This window comes from Acipenser ruthenus, chromosome 56 (assembly GCF_902713425.1).
Source record: "Acipenser ruthenus chromosome 56, fAciRut3.2 maternal haplotype, whole genome shotgun sequence".
Taxonomy (NCBI): domain Eukaryota; kingdom Metazoa; phylum Chordata; class Actinopteri; order Acipenseriformes; family Acipenseridae; genus Acipenser; species Acipenser ruthenus.
Window position 1 is genome coordinate 6,249,682 of NC_081244.1, and position 16,297 is coordinate 6,265,978.

General features: G+C 45.8%; 2 protein-coding genes across 2 annotated transcripts; one reads left to right on the forward strand and one right to left on the reverse strand.

The window, feature by feature from the left end:
- Positions 1-1,264: 1,264 nt before the first annotated feature.
- Positions 1,265-8,332, forward strand: LOC117968915 (selenide, water dikinase 2-like). Its single transcript, XM_034916765.2, has 8 exons — positions 1,265-1,788; positions 3,253-3,356; positions 3,716-3,823; positions 4,179-4,333; positions 4,537-4,627; positions 5,112-5,211; positions 5,533-5,745; positions 6,158-8,332. Exons 2-8 carry the CDS (start codon positions 3,261-3,263, stop codon positions 6,391-6,393), a joined length of 999 nt encoding a protein of 332 aa, XP_034772656.2. The 5' UTR covers positions 1,265-1,788; positions 3,253-3,260; the 3' UTR covers positions 6,394-8,332.
- LOC117404339 (inositol hexakisphosphate kinase 2-like) lies at positions 8,125-15,918 on the reverse strand. Its single transcript, XM_034007186.3, has 7 exons — positions 15,586-15,918; positions 12,943-13,161; positions 12,408-12,582; positions 12,053-12,213; positions 11,784-11,959; positions 10,060-10,296; positions 8,125-9,727 (listed from the first exon to the last, which is right to left on the reverse strand). Exons 2-7 carry the CDS (start codon positions 13,148-13,150, stop codon positions 9,515-9,517), a joined length of 1,170 nt encoding a protein of 389 aa, XP_033863077.2. The 5' UTR covers positions 13,151-13,161; positions 15,586-15,918; the 3' UTR covers positions 8,125-9,514.
- Positions 15,919-16,297: the final 379 nt, after the last annotated feature.

A 16,297-nucleotide genomic window follows, 5' to 3' on the forward strand; every position in this document is an offset into this window, starting at 1 on the left:
TCCCTATGCTTTACCAGACCTCTCTGTGCTTTACAATGCTTGCCTATGCTTTACCAGACCTCTCTGTGCTTTACAATGCTTTCCTATGCTTTACCAGACCTCTCTGTGCTTTACAATGCTTCCCTATGCTTTACCAGACCTCTCTGTGCTTTACAATGCTTCCCTATGCTTTACCAGACCTCTCTGTGCTTTACAATGCTTCCCTATGCTTTACCACACCTCTCTGTGCTTTACAATGCTTCCCTATGCTTTACCAGACCTCTCTGTGCTTTACAATGCTTCCCTATGCTTTACCACACCTCTGTGCTTTACAATGCTTCCCTATGCTTTACCAGACCTCTCTGTGCTTTACAATGCTTCCCTATGCTTTACCAGACCTCTCTGTGCTTTACAATGCTTCCCTATGCTTTACCAGACCTCTCTGTGCTTTACAATGCTTCCCTATGCTTTACCAGACCTCTCTGTGCTTTACAATGCTTCCCTATGCTTTACCACACCTCTCTGTGCTTTATGGAAAGACTCGTCGTGACGATGAATTGTTAGTCGAGTCAAAATCTAGTCGGATTTTATAACATCAAAGATCTTTCCAAAAGCGACAGGTTACGTCACTTTGGTAAAACAACATTAATTGGTTTTAAGTACTTGTATATTAACAGTAATATTATCAATGTTACCTACTATTATTGGATGAACAGATATATCTATTTATGATACCACGTGTACGGCGGTACTTTCATACGTGGACTTAGCGCAACACCGCTCTAGTATCTTTAGTTGAAATATCTATGGCACGGGGACGGTTCCATTAAACGGAGGGGGGGGGTTTACTCATTTTAAAATTAATATTGAAACTAAAAATATATCCTGTAATTTGTATAAATATATATAGTTTATTTTTTAAGAAATGGTGGTTGTCGTTAAAGTGACGACATTTCACATATTTTAGAAAACAAATTATATTTTTTTTTGTTAGGTACGCTCCTACTGTTTTGTGGTTCGATAGTCACGCCCCGACCCGCACACGAGCGAGCTATATTTTACAGAAGGGGTGTTGTGTGTTTGTCAATGTTTCTTAAAAGACGGTAAAACACGACTTCTTATAAAAAAAAATAACCACACCTAAATTGAATAAAACATTTGTGTTATAAATAAAAAAAATACACAATATATAATCGAAACAATTTTTTTTTTTTTTTTTTTTTTACAACACCCCCCACTCACTGTGATTTGGAATCTTCTGAACTGTTGCGCGTGGTCGCAGGCGCATGTCAGATTTGAATTCCCAAAGTTCTTTTCAAACGGTCGAGGCGTCGGTTTGTATCTCGTTATCTGTGACTATACCTCAACGTTAGCTCAGTGAATGTATTTTCTTTCTTTTTTTTTTTGGTAAATGACGACAATTAAGTAAATAAATATACAAAGCACACAAAATTACGCTATTTATTGATTTTACAGTGGTACAGTAACCAGAGAAAATGTCCGCTTCGTCTCCCTCACCTCAGACGGCGCCGCCGCCGGTAGATACGCTTTCGGGCTCCGGCGGGCACCGTCCTTTCGAGCCCGAAGAACACGGACTAGACAGCGGCTTCAGGCTCACGTCCTTTTCCGACCTCAAGGGATGAGGGTGCAAGGTCCCGCAGGAGACACTGCTCAAACTCCTGCGGGTACTGGAGCCTGATCCCTCGGCCGCCGAGCTGCAAGGTGAGGCGGGGCTGCAGCCCGGCGAAGACGGCCACTATCAGCTCGGTGTCTCGCAACATCAACAACACCAACCCACGAACAAGCTCGGTAAGACTTGAGACAAAAAAATAAATAAATACATAAATAAAAATACATTACTGTGATATCTCTAGTAGCAATCGTTTTTTTTACCAACAATAAACAAAAAGGCCGCTATTGAAATTGTTAACCTGTGTTGAGAAAGATCGGTTGGACGACAAAGATATTATAAGGGTGACGTTAATTTTAACAAAATTAAATCTTAATTGAAAACCGTCGTAGTGCTACACAGAGAAAGCGTGGTTTACATAAAGATACCTGTATTTTGATATCCTTTTTAGTTTCAGTAATCATTCAGTTTTAATTACGACTAAAAGTCGTTTTAAAGTTAAATTAAACCGTGTTTTTTGTCGTTGTGTTTTTTTTTTGTCGTTTGACTAACTTCTTAGAAAATAACACGTAAACTGCGAAGTATTTTTGAAATTTAAAAAGGTGTTTAACAAAACATTTCTTGTAAACGCATGAAAATAAGATTTAGCAATGCTTGTTTTTTTGTTTTTTTTTAAATCTGGGTTAAAGTTTAACAAGCTATGTTGAAATGTGTTGAACGTCGAGAAGTAGACTTTGAGTGCGAGCTTGTGTTGTAATATTGTTAAGATAAGGCGTCCATCGTTACCGCATTAGTATCCTGTTTAAAATGTGCAATGATATTGAATGCAAAGACCATTCAATTTGGCCTCATATGTAACCATGTGAACGTTTTGGACGAGTTGACCATACTGGTTGCAATGCAGGAGGGAGTTACGTGATTGTAATCACGTGTGTTCAGCGCCAGTCGAGCTAATTATTGGTTGCAAGACCCCAAGGCTACAGTGGAATATGAGAGGAAGACTGGAGCGTATCTAGTCTGTCTGTGTGTGTGTGTTTGTCTGTGGTTCTCACACTGTCTCCTCGCTCTCTCCTTCCCCTCTCTCTGTCTCTGTTGGATTCTCCTCTCTCGCCCCTCTCTCTCCTTCCCTTCTCTCTCCTCTCCTCTCTCTGTCTGTCACGGATTCTCTCTCTCCTCTGTCCTTCCCTTCTTTCTCTCTTCTCACTCTCTCATCTCCTCTCTCCTGTTTGATTCTCCTCTCCCTCTCTCTCTCTCTCCTCTCTCTGTCTCTGTGTTTGATTCCCCTCCCTCTCTCTCCCTCTCTCTCTCTTCTTCCTCTCTGTCTCTGTTTGATTATCCTCTCTGCATCTCTCTCTCCTCTGTCCTTCCCTTCTTTCTCTCTTCTCACTCTCTCATCTCCTCTCTCCTTCCTCTCTGTGTTTGATTCTCCTCTCTCTCTCTCCTCTCTCTGTCTCTGTGTTTGATTCCCCTCCCTCTCTCTCCCCCTCTCTCCCTCTCTCTCTTCTTCCTCTCTCTGTCTCTGTTTTGATTATCCTCTCTCTGCATCTCTCTCTCTCTCTCTCTGTCCTCTCTCTCTGCATCTCTCTCTCTCCCTCTCTCTCTCTCTCCCTCCCTCCCCCTCTCTCTCTCTCTCTGTCTCTCAGGGATCGGGATGGACTCCTGTGTGATCCCCTTGCGGCACGGCGGTCTGTCTCTGGTTCAGACCACAGACTTCTTCTACCCCCTGGTGGAGGACCCCTACATGATGGTGAGGGGGGAGTACGGATCACCGGGGGGCTGATATTGTGCAAGTAGAGGCAATGTAAACTAGTCGCTATGGTCACCAGTAAAATTATGCAAATTAGTTACCGTGGAAGGTTCGAAGGTCAAAATGTGCCCTTCGTTCCAGCCCAGAGTACAGCAGAGGAACGCGTTGGTAGTGAAATTGATTTCATTTACTGGGTTTCTTCTGTGAAACAACGAAGTGGGCTTTTAAAATTGTAGGTCTTCCATTTCAAAGCAGAAGCGACTCCTCTCTGTTAATGTAAATGCAGTGACGCTGCAGAATGACTTGCAATAGTGTGTCCAGCGTCGGAGGCTTTATTTCTTTCCCTGTGTGTTTGATAGGGGCGCATCGCCTGTGCCAACGTGCTGAGTGACCTGTACGCCATGGGGATCACAGAGTGCGACAACATGCTGATGCTGCTGAGTGTCAGCCAGAGAATGAGCGACAAGGTGAGACGCGGAGACCGGTACACACTGACACACTGAGACAGATACACACAGACACACTGACAGATACACACAGACAGATGCACACTGACACACTCTGAGACAGATACACTCCGAGACACACTGAAACAGATGCACACTGACACACACTGAGACTAACTGACACAGATACACACTGACACACAGATGCACATAGACAGTGACACTGGCACACGGACACTGAGACAGATACACATGGACACTGCATCCAGCTGAAGGACTTGCTGTCTGAAATGTTCTGAATTTTCATTATAAATCGGTCTATGTTCTTTTAAGCTTCACTTCTCTCTTACCTGAACTGACACCCCCTCTCCCCCAGGAGCGTGAGAAGGTGATGCCGCTGATGATGCGTGGCTTCCGGGACGCCGCGGAGGAGGGGGGCACCTCGGTGACGGGGGGGCAGACTGTCCTGAACCCCTGGATCATCATCGGGGGGGTCGCCACTGTGGTGTGCCAGGCCAGCGAGTTCATCATGTGAGTCACTCAACCAGGTCAACACTCGCACATACCCCAATCGCACTGATGAAGGCACTGGTGCCCAAACGCTGGTCTGCTTGACTCGGTCTCTTCTAGTTTCAATTACACTGATGAAGGCACTGGAGCCCAAACGCTGGTCTGCTTGACTCGGTCTCGTGTAGGTTCCCTAACCCTGCTCTCTGCTCTCTCCTCTCTCGCAGGCCGGACAGTGCAGTTCCTGGTGATGTGCTGGTCCTCACAAAGCCTCTTGGGACTCAGGTTGCTGTCAACGCTCACCAGTGGATGGACATTGTAAGCAGACTCTCTCCCTTCTGCCTTCTCCCACTGATCAGAGGGGAAAAATAAGTCATTTTAGCAAACCTTCAGAGTAGTTTTGAGTGAGAGATTATTATTATTATTATTATTATTATTATTATTATTATTATTATTATTATTATTATTATTATTATTGTTATTATTTAAACTACAGCTATGGCCAACATGTTTGTCTATCACCTACAATTTTAGGATTGAGACATAATTTAATAAAAAATAAACTATGAACATAATTTAGATATTTTGATTTAACGTCATGTAATCAAAGAGAAACTACAAAAGTCTACCGGAAGCCATAGTAGCAGTACAGTGGTAGTTCATGTTCGATTTTGAAGTGTCACATTTTTAAATTGTCAGTATATGGGGGAAAACTCCAAAGCGGTGTGTAATTCAATATGTTAAGGTAACATTATTCAGCAGGTTTCATTGGACTGTCTTTCTGACTCTGTTTCTCTGTCAGCCGGAGAAGTGGAACAAGATCAAACTGGTGGTGTCGAAGGAAGATGTGAAGCTGGCTTACCAAGAGGCGATGTACAACATGGCGATGCTTAACAGGACAGGTGAGAGAGGAGAGGGAGTGTTACTCATACTGCTTACACAGCAGTAAGCAGGAATGCAAAGAAGATTCCTGTTGCACAGCAGTGTGATCCAGTCCTGGTTTCACTATGAGTTTAATAATCAGACACACCTGAGCTTGTTAGCTAGACACACTGGTGGCTGATCAAGCTGGTAGTAAAACCTGGACTGGGTGACACTGCTGTGCAACAGGAGTCTGATTTTCATCCCTGAGTCGATGTACAGTATAGACTAATGTTTCATATTCCTTCACATTCTCTCTCTCTCTCTCTCTCTCTCTCTCTCTCTCTCTCTCTCTCTCTCAGCGGCTGGTCTGATGCACACCTTCAATGCCCACGCTGCCACTGACATCACGGGGTTCGGAATCCTGGGCCACGCCCAGAACCTGGCGCAGCAGCAGCGCTGCGACGTGGCCTTCGTCATCCACAACCTGCCCATCATCGCCAAGATGGCTGCCATCAGCAAGGCCTGCGGGAGCATGTTTGGATTAGTGCAGGGGAGCTCGGCCGAGACATCGGGTGAGAGAGACACAGCCACACGCACACACTGCCATACCACAACACTCTCACTATTGTAATGTTATGCCTTCTCTCTCTCTCTCTGTCTCTCCCCCTCTTTGTCTGTCTTTCTCTCTGTCTCTCCTCTCTCTCTGTCTCTCCCTCTCTTCTCTCTCCTCTCTCTCCCCCTCTCCTCTCCCTCTGTCTCTCTGTCATTGTATTGTAATATCTCCTCTCTGTATTGTTGTAATGTGTGTGTGTGTGTGTCTCTCTCCCCTCTCCTCTCTCTCTCTCTCTCTCTCTCTCTCTCTCTGTCTGTGTCTCTCTCATTGTATTGTAATATCTCCACTCTGTATTGTGTTGTAATATGTGTGTGTGTGTGTGTGTGTCTCTCTCTCTCTCCTCTCCTCTCCTCTCCTCTCCTCTCTCTCAGGAGGCCTGCTGGTCTGCCTGCCCCGGGAGCAGGCGGCTCGCTTCTGTGCTGAGATCAAGTCCCCCAAGTACGGAGAGGGTCACCAGGCCTGGATCATCGGCATCGTGGAGAAGGGGAACCGCAGCGCCCGCATCATCGACAAGCCCCGAATCATCGAGGTGACCCCCCGGGGGGCGGGGGCAGGGGGGCAGGAGGGCACCCCCACCACCACCCCCAGCCCTGAGGCACTGGCATAGACACACACACACACACACACCCACAGCACTGAGACACACGCATACAGAGACACTCAGAGCCCTGAGACACGGGGAGAGGGAGAGACACACATACACGCACACACCCCCAGCCCTGAGACACACACATGCACACACAGAGCCCTGAGACACAGAGAGAGAGAGAGAGACAGACACACACACAGGCTGATACACAACCCAGACTCCAGTTTAATAGCCTGTGCTGTTTTGTCAGCTGCCTCTTCTATCATCTTTCTTTCGTTCTTTCTTTTTTGATGATGTGTATAATGTCTTGATCAGTTTTTCCGCCCCTCATTTTTCCACCCTGTTCAGCCTTCAGGGTTGAGAGCAACAGACCAAAAATTCTTCCTCTTTCTCGGTGGGAGGGAAGATGAGGGGAGATGGGGGGGGGGGGGGGGAGCGACTCTTTCAGCTGCGAAACGCAGGATTTAAAGCGAATCTGCAACTGTCAAAACCTAATCCACAGTGCTGCATTAGAAACGCATTCAAAGAAACCTCATCAGCTGCTGGGAGCCGGCCGAGCTCCGAGGGGCTGAACGGACTCCTCTCTCTGGGCTGTGTCTCCCTTCACATTGCCTGCACTGCAAAGTCTTTCAGAATGTGAATCAAAGTCTTTTGAGAACGAGTTAACTTGAATTTTATTAGATTGAATTTAGTGAAAGAAGTAGGAGGTTGAGATAGAGCTCTGTGTGTGTAAAATATATTGTCAGTGTCTTAACATGTACCCCTAACCCTGTACTGTTCACGGGGCGTTTCAAACTGTCTTGTCGACTCTATTCTGTGTCTTAAACCTGAAGTTGACTTGACTTGATGCCTTTAAGCTTCAGGATACGGGCGCCATTTTGGATCCCCGGTAGCCGGCCATAGAGTAGAAAAGTGTGGAAACTGAGGAGCCAAGATGGCGCCAGTTAGGCGTGACGTTTGTTCAAATTGACTGCAGAGATGGAGAATAGACATTGAAGGCGTTTTTTGATTGGGAAAGTCATGTAAAAAATGTTGCAATTATAATTCGATTTATCCGAACAGCTCCAGTCACAATTAGTTTGAATAGAAGTTTTTTTGTACTTTTTCTTTTAAAGCTGGACAAAAATCAATCAGAATTATTTGTTTATTTTTTTTCCAGCCCTGGTTTTCGGTTGATATTCCCGGATAGAATCAAAGCACTGGTGTATAACGGTTTATGCTGGTTTATAATGGTCATACTGGTCAATTTTAAAGGAATTCAGTCAATTGGCTGTTGTCTGTATCTTCAGAAACCAGTATGTACCTAAGTTTCCCAGTTCCTTTCTCTTACACTTCACCACCTGTCTCTGTGTTGCCCTTTATTTAATATGAAACTAAACAAATCAATTGAATGTAGTTCCTGCATCAACAGCACAAAAAAAACTTATGCAAGATTCATTTTTCTTGACTAGTTGGTGGTGTGTGCGTGTTTTTTTTAAAAATATTTTCTTTGTGACCGCTCTGTCTAACAGATCGTCTCAATTTAATAATAATAATAATAATAATAATTGGGTAATACAAGCTTTTGAATTAAGGGTCGCAATTTTTTTTCAGGGTTTATTTTTTAACCAGTGTCAAATTCTGTTGTGTAAATGTGCTCTTCAGAGGAACGTGTTTTGATTTTGAAGTGTTCGTTTCGTCACCTGTCCATCATGGCACTGCTAAACGGGAGCGATTCATTTTGGTACTTTGTAATAATACTTTCCATCCCTGTTATCTACAGTACAAATCTGTTTTTTTTTTGCTGTTATTGTTGTGCTGCTGAATTATCAATTTAATTAATAAAAGGTGAAGATAAGAGATTGTACATTTTCATAAATATGAGCTTTATTTTCCTTTTTACATGTTTTTTTGGCGTAAAAAAAGGGATGTGCTTTTAAAAATGAAATCTAATTTGTAAAAAAAAAAAAAGTGGTTTCATAAACTTTTAGACCTTTGCTGGTTTTTGGAACAAGAATTGAGCAGCTTGTCCCAAAACCACAAGGAATCTGTCGTTGTGAAACCGAGGCTTCTGATTGGCTAATCCGCCTGTCAAGTGCTCTCACCCCAGCTAATGACGCTCCTCCCTGAAAACCCTGATGCCAGGGGTGGGCGGGGCTGAAATGCACCAGGGGGCGGGGTGCTGGCTGAGCTGAGCCAATCAGAAGCCTCCCATTGCTTGCAACCACCAAAAACCATGTTCTGAATAAAAACAAAATATTAGTTTCTTTAAATAAACCGTGTGTGTTGTGATTTTATTATATATTGAAAAATATCAACAATTCCTGTACATCATCTGTGTGTTGATGGCATCCCCAGCATTAAAACGCACAGAGGAGTGCTAACATTAGACAAAGAGAATTGGACAAACTGAACAATTAATCCAAAGCTTTCAAGACCTCAAAGGTGAAAGTAACGTTGATAATATGACCTATTACCACTGAGAGTGATAATATAAAAAAACCAGATTTAAATACCTTAATATCAGCGTTTTGGTTTTTATTTAGAGTGAGTTATATGTTTCGAAGTGTCGGGTGTCTTCCCTCTGATCGTCTTGAGATTCATTCTCTTGCACTCTTTGTATGACAGACACAGCAAACCGCGCAAGAGAGAATCTCAACACGATCAGAGAGGAGACACCCAACACTTAGAAACATGAGACACAGACACACCACAGATTAGCTGATATAAAACTGAGGGAGAGGGAGGGTCTGTCACACAAAGACGAGAGAATGAAACACACTCTCACCGCGATCAGAGGGGAGACTTGACCCTGCTGTAGCTTTAACGTCTGTCCCTGATTCCGATCTGCAGTGCGAGAAGGTGGCAGTACTGTCTAGTTTTTAAATGAACCACACACAAGCCAGCGGGAGTCTTGAGTTATCAGTTTAATAGCGGGCATGTTGGTGGGTTTGTGTATTGCAGCTTTAAGACTAAAGTCATTTGTGTGACTAAGACAGAGAGAGAGAGAGATGTGGTATTTAGAAACACAGATCCAGTGTTGAAGCATTGATACTGGCTTCTGAAACAGTCATTTTAGATTACATTTGAGACACGGGGTGTGGGTGTGGAAAGTAAAGGGTGTTGGTGGAGGAGTGGGTGGGGGGGGGGGGTACGGTCGCTATAACGGCGTGGGTCTCTGCAGCCCTTCTCTTCCCTCCTGGTCCTGCCTCAGGATCTCTCCCAGCATGCCCTGCAGGCTCCGCAGCCCGAGCAGTAACCCTGCATCCGAACCTCCGTGAGTCACGCCATCGTGAGACGAGAAGAGAGGAGAGGAGGTGTGAGCGAAGTCTATGAGACGCACATCGAACCTGACACTGTCCACCGAGCAGGGCTGGAGAGAGAGAGAGGAGAGGAGAGGAGGTGTGAGCGAAATCTATGAGATGCACATCGAACATGACTGTCCACTGAGCAGGGCTGGAGAGAGAGAGAGAGAGAGAGGAGAGGAGAGGAGGTGTGAGCGAAATCTATGAGACGCACATCGAACCTGACTGTCCACCGAGCAGGGCTTGAGAGACAGAAAGGAGAGGAGGTGTGAGTGAAATCTATGAGATGCACATCGAACCTGACTCTGTCCACCGAGCAGGGCTGGAGGGAGAGAGAGAGGAGAGGAGAGGAGGTGTGAGCGAAATCTATAAGACGCAGTTTTGACTGCCTGGGCCTTACCTCTGCCCCTTCGTAGAGGATAAGCAGGGAGCTGGAGTAGAAGCGATACCCCTCCTGCCTCTCCACAATCTCCCTCAGCTCCCCCAGCCTCGTCAGGACCCCCGCAATGACCCCACGCCTCAGCTGCGCCCCGCTGTGGAAGAACTGCCCCAGGACCCCCCGACAGCCCTCCGCAGACAGGCTGCGCCCCAGATACTTATTGAGGAAAATCATCTGATCAGAATCCAGCTGAAACACCTGAGAGGAGAGAGAGGGAGAGGGGAGTCAGTGTGTGTGTCTCATCATAGTATCTCAGTGTGTGTGTGTGTCTCATCATAGTATCACAGGGCTTCTCTCTGTCCCAGTGTTTGATACTCTCTATCGTAGTGTGTCTCTCTGTGTGTCTGTCTCTCAGTGTGTGTATCTCTGTGTGTGTATCTCTCAGTGTGTGTGTGTCTCTCTCTGTGTAGCTCAGTGTGTGTCTCTCAGTTTGTGTCTGTCTCTCAGTGTGTGTATCTGTGTGTGTGTCTGTCTCTCAGTGTGTATCTCAGTGTGTGTGTCTCTCTGTGTAGCTCAGTGTGTGTGTCTCAGTGTGTGTATCTCTCAGTGTGTGTATCTGTGTGTGTCTGTCTCTCAGTGTATATCTCAGTGTGTGTGTCTCTCAGTGTGTCTCTGTCTGTGTGTGTATCTCTCAGTGTGTCTGTCTCTCAGTGTGTGTATCTCTCAGTGTGTGTCTGTCTCAGTGTGTGTCTCTCTCAGTGTGGGTGTATCTCTCAGTGTGTGTCTGTCTCTCTCAGTGTGTCTCTCAGTGTGTGTCTGTCTCTCAGTGTGTGTGTCTCTCAGTGTGGGTGTATCTCTCAGTGTGTGTCTGTCTCTCAGTGTGTGTATCTCTCAGTGTGTGTGTGTATCTCTCAGCGTGGGTGTATCTCTCAGTGTGTGTGTGTGTATCTCTCAGTGTGTGTGTCTCTCTCAGGGTGTGTCTGTCTCTCTCAGTGTGTGTCTGTCTCTCTCAGTGTGTCTCTCAGTGTGTGTCTGTCTCTCAGTGTGTGTCTGTCTCTCAGTGTGGGTGTATCTCTCAGTGTGTGTCTGTCTCTCAGTGTGTGTATCTCTCAGTGTGTGTGTGTATCTCTCAGTGTGGGTGTATCTCTCAGTGTGTGTGTGTGTATCTCTCAGTGTGTGTGTCTCTCTCAGGGTGTGTCTGTCTCTCTCAGTGTGTGTGTGTATCTCTCAGTGTGGGTGTATCTCTCAGTGTGTGTGTGTGTATCTCTCAGTGTGTGTGTCTCTCTCAGTGTGTGTCTGTCTCTCAGTGTGTGTATCTCTCAGTGTGTGTCTGTCTCAGTGTGTGTATCTCTCAGTGTGTGTCTGTCTCTCAGTGTGGGTGTATCTCTCAGTGTGTGTCTGTCTCTCAGTGTGTGTATCTCTCAGTGTGGGTGTATCTCTCAGTGTGTGTCTGTCTCTCAGTGTGTGTATCTCTCAGTGTGTGTGTGTATCTCTCAGTGTGGGTGTATCTCTCAGTGTGTGTCTGTCTCTCAGTGTGTGTCTGTCTCTCAGTGTGTGTCTGTCTCTCAGTGTGTGTCTCTCTCAGTGTGTGTCTGTCTCTCAGTGTGTGTATCTCTCAGTGTGTGTGTGTATCTCTCAGTGTGTGTGTATCTCTCAGTGTGTGTCTCTTTCAGTGTGTGTGTGTATCTCTCAGTGTGTCTCTGTCTGTGTGTGTCTCTCTCAGGGTGTCTCTCAGCCCCTCTCACCTGCATGCCGCACACTCTCATCCCCAGCTCTGCAGAGGTGCTCTGCTCACACTTCTTGCTCTGGCTCCTCTGCTTCTCCAGACTCGCCCCCTCGCCGTGCTGCCGGCACCCCAGCTTCACATCCAGAACACAGGGGAGCCTGAACCCCTGAGTCAGGTCCTCCAGGAGGAGAAACTCTAGAGAGATGGGGAGAGTGAGCGAGACACAGAGAAACTGACAGAGACACAGCTTCTGTGCATTGAGTGATACCCCCCCTCTCCCTCTCTCACCTCTCTCCCCCTCCTCTCTCAGTCGCTCCACCCTGTACTGGTACAGCCTCCTTGCCCAGGGGTTGAGCTGTGCCAGCAGGTCCTGGGTTCGAGGTGGGCAGCCCGAGAGAGGCAGCCGCAGCATGTAAGGCTGCTTCAGGGCTTCCAGAGTCTCGTCACGACTGCAGAGTCAAGAGGGAAGAGTAGAGGATATACTGAGACACTGAGATACACACTGAGACACTCTGAGATACACTGAGATACACACTGAGATACAGAGATACACTGAGATATATTGAGATACAGTGAGGCACGCACACAGTGTATTCCCAGACGTTAAGACTGTATGCGGCGTGGGGGTGGCACAGATACTCACGTTTTGGGGCTCCCTGCACTATCTCCGACCCTCTCCCCCTCTCTCCCCCAGGAAGTGCCTCTGTTCCTCTTGGGGCAGCACACCCCCGCCACAGAGACATGGTTCATTCCGGCCGGGTGGGCGATCAATAGGATCGAACCTGTCTTGGACTGTTCCACTCTGACCAAGACCACACCTGTAGGGGGGAGGGTGCAGAAAACACTTTGAATTAGTCTCAGTGTGTGTGTGTTTTTGCCCCAGTATGTGTGTGTCTGTGTCTCAGTGTGTCTCACAGTGTATATCTGTGTCTCAGTGTGTGTCTCAGTGTGTGTATGCCTGTCTCAGTGTGTCTCAGTGTCTCAGTGTCTGTATGCCTGTCTCAGTGTGTGTCTCAGTGTCTCAGTGTCTGTATGCCTGTCTCAGTGTGTGTCTCAGTGTCTCAGTGTGTGTATGTCTGTCTCAGTGTGTCTCAGTGTGTGTCTCAGTGTCTCGTTGCATTGATGGCTGGGGTTAGGCTCCCGCTGGTACTGCAGCACAGCTCCCCCTGGTGCCTCACCTCGGTACTGCGCCGTGAACGGTCTCAGGTCGGCCGGCAGGCTGTGGTACACGTCGTGTTCACGGCGGATCAGCACTTTGCACACGGTCCCCGAGTCGAAGCGCAGGATGCAGCTGTGCCCGCCCACCTGGTGCACGAACGGCTCCAGAGCCACGCCCCTCGGGTCCGGACCGGGCCGCGGCATGAAGTACTGAAGCGCCGGACCCATAGCGGACCGGACTGAGGAGAGAGACGAGCTGCGGTCCTCAGTTTGCACTGAATTTGTTCAATCTTTAACTATCCTTACAAAAGACTCCCACAGTAAAAGCACAGTGTAAAAAAGCACAGAGATGTCTGGTAAAGCATAGGGAAGCATTGTAAAGCACAGAGAGGTCTGGTAAAGCATAGGGAAGCATTGTAAAGCACAGAGAGGCCTGGTAAAGCATAGGGAAGCATGGTAAAGCACAGAGAGGCCTGGTAAAGCATAGGGAAGCATTGTAAAGCACAGAGAGGTCTGGTAAAGCACAGGAAGCGTAAAGCACAGAGAGGTCTGGTAAAGCATAGGGAAGCATTGAAAAGCACAGAGAGATGTGGTAAAGCATAGGGAGGTGTGGTAAAGCATAGGGAAGCATTGTAAAGCACAGAGAGGTCTGGTAAAGCATAGGGAAGCATTGTAAAGCACAGAGAGGTCTGGTAAAGCATAGGGAAGCATTGTAAAACACAGAGAGGTCTGGTAAAGCATAGGGAAGCATTGTAAAGCACAGAGAGGTCTGGTAAAGCATAGGGAAGCATTGTAAAGCACAGAGAGGTCTGGTAAAGCATAGGGAAGCATTGTAAAGCACAGAGAGGTCTGGTAAAGCATAGGGAAGCATTGTAAAGCACAGAGAGGTCTGGTAAAGCATAGGGAAGCATTGTAAAGCATAGGGAAGCATTGTAAAGCACAGAGAGGTCTGGTAAAGCATAGGGAAGCATTGTAAAGCACAGAGAGGTCTGGTAAAGCATAGGGAAGCATTGTAAAGCACAGAGAGGTCTGGTAAAGCATAGGGAAGCATTGTAAAGCACAGAGAGGTCTGGTAAAGCATAGGGAAGCATTGTAAAGCACAGAGAGGTCTGGTAAAGCATAGGGAAGCATTGTAAAGTACAGAGAGGTCTGGTCAAGCATAGGGAAGCATTGTAAAGCACAGAGAGGTCTGGTAAAGCATAGGGAAGCATTGTAAAGCACAGAGAGGTCTGGTAAAGCATAGGGAAGCATTGTAAAGCACAGAGAGGTCTGGTAAAGCATAGGCAAGCATTGTAAAGCACAGAGAGGTGTGGTAAAGCATAGGGAAGCATTGTAAAGCACAGAGAGGTGTGGTAAAGCATAGGGAAGCATTGTAAAGCACAGAGAGGTCTGGTAAAGCATAGGGAAGCATTGTAAAGCACAGAGAGGTCTGGTAAAGCATAGGGAAGCATTGTAAAGCACAGAGAGGTCTGGTAAAGCATAGGGAAGCATTGTAAAGCACAGAGAGGTCTGGTAAAGCATAGGGAAGCATTGTAAAGCACAGAGAGGTCTGGTAAAGCATAGGGAAGCATTGTAAAGGACAGAGAGGTCTGGTAAAGCATAGGGAAGCATTGTAAAGCACAGAGAGGTCTGGTAAAGCACAGGGAAGCATTGTAAAGCACAGAGAGGTCTGGTAAAGCACAGGGAAGCATTGTAAAGCACAGAGAGGTGTGGTAAAGCATAGGGAAGCATTGTAAAGCACAGAGGGGTCTGGTAAAGCATAGGGAAGCATTGTAAAGCACAGAGAGGTCTGGTAAAGCATAGGGAAGCATTGTAAAGCACAGAGAGGTCTGGTAAAGCATAGGGAAGCATTGTAAAGCACAGAGAGGTCTGGTAAAGCATAGGGAAGCATTGTAAAGCACAGAGAGGTCTGGTAAAGCATAGGCAAGCATTGTAAAGCACAGAGAGGTCTGGTAAAGCATAGGGAAGCATTGTAAAGCACAGAGAGGTCTGGTAAAGCATAGGCAAGCATTGTAAAGCACAGAGAGGTCTGGTAAAGCATAGGGAAGCATTGTAAAGCACGGAGAGGTCTGGTAAAGCATAGGGAAGCATTGTAAAGCACAGAGAGGTCTGGTAAAGCATAGGGAAGCATTGTAAAGCACAGAGAGGTCTGGTAAAGCATAGGGAAGCATTGTAAAGCACAGAGAGGTCTGGTAAAGCATAGGGAAGCATTGTGAAGCACAGAGAGGTGTGGTAAGGCATATTAAAAAAACATAGCAAACGAGGCTAAACTTTAATAAATGCAGTACATACTACAGTATAACCAAGAGAAACGAAAGGGTGACACAGCAACACGGTCTCCGGTGTAGACGGGGTTAGACAGACAGACAGACAGACAGACAGATATAAGCGGCGTTACAGCGATTCACCTGCGCCATGTGAACACAGACCCGCACATCTGCATTCATCCAATTGCGGTACAGTCACGTTACCTCACTCCCTGCCAAAAACACAATCCAGCCGACCTGCGTATTTTTTTTTTTTTTTTTAATCACGATACTGTACAGGCAGTTTAATCAGTCGCGAATTAAACACAACTAAATACATACATATATATATATATATATATATATATATAACCAAATACAATCTGATTGTATCGAGGCGAGAGACAGCAGGCTTACCGTGTCGATCCGTGTGAGTCCCAAGAAGCCGTTCGCTTGATCTTTTCTACAGTCGTGTTTCCTTCTGTATCCAAAAGGGTAATCTCTTATTAATTTATTGAAATTATTATGACTTCTGTGCGATTATTCATTTTAAATCGCCTTTTATTGTTACTTTGTTATCAGATATAGTAGCTGGCTTGTTACTATTATTATTATTATTATTATTATTATTATTATTATTATTATTATTATTATTATTACTATTTATATATTTATTTTATTCATTTTAAACCCGCAGTGTTCAGCCACATTGCCCGGCGTCTTGTCTGAATTTGAAAAGGGCGTAGGTGACTGAAGAACAGATTTGCGCCCCCTACTGGTCACTTTTATGCATTGCAGCTTTTTTTAAAAATCCATCAGTTCAGATCAGATTTTTTTTTTAAATGTTTTGATCGAAGCAATACTGCGACTGACCACAGCATAAACAATTATGAACAAGTTTCTAACAATATTAAATACGGGTATTTGTGATCTAATATAGACAAACCAAATCCATACAGTAAAATATATCAATGCACATAAATAACATATACAACGTGTATTAGATTGAGTCACCCTGTTGAAGTTTGTAATAATAAAAACTTCATATTCTTTGCACAGGGTGAAAAATATTTCAGCTGTAGTGCCGCGGTTTGTCCACACGGTGGCACGATTGTATTAAAAATGCTAT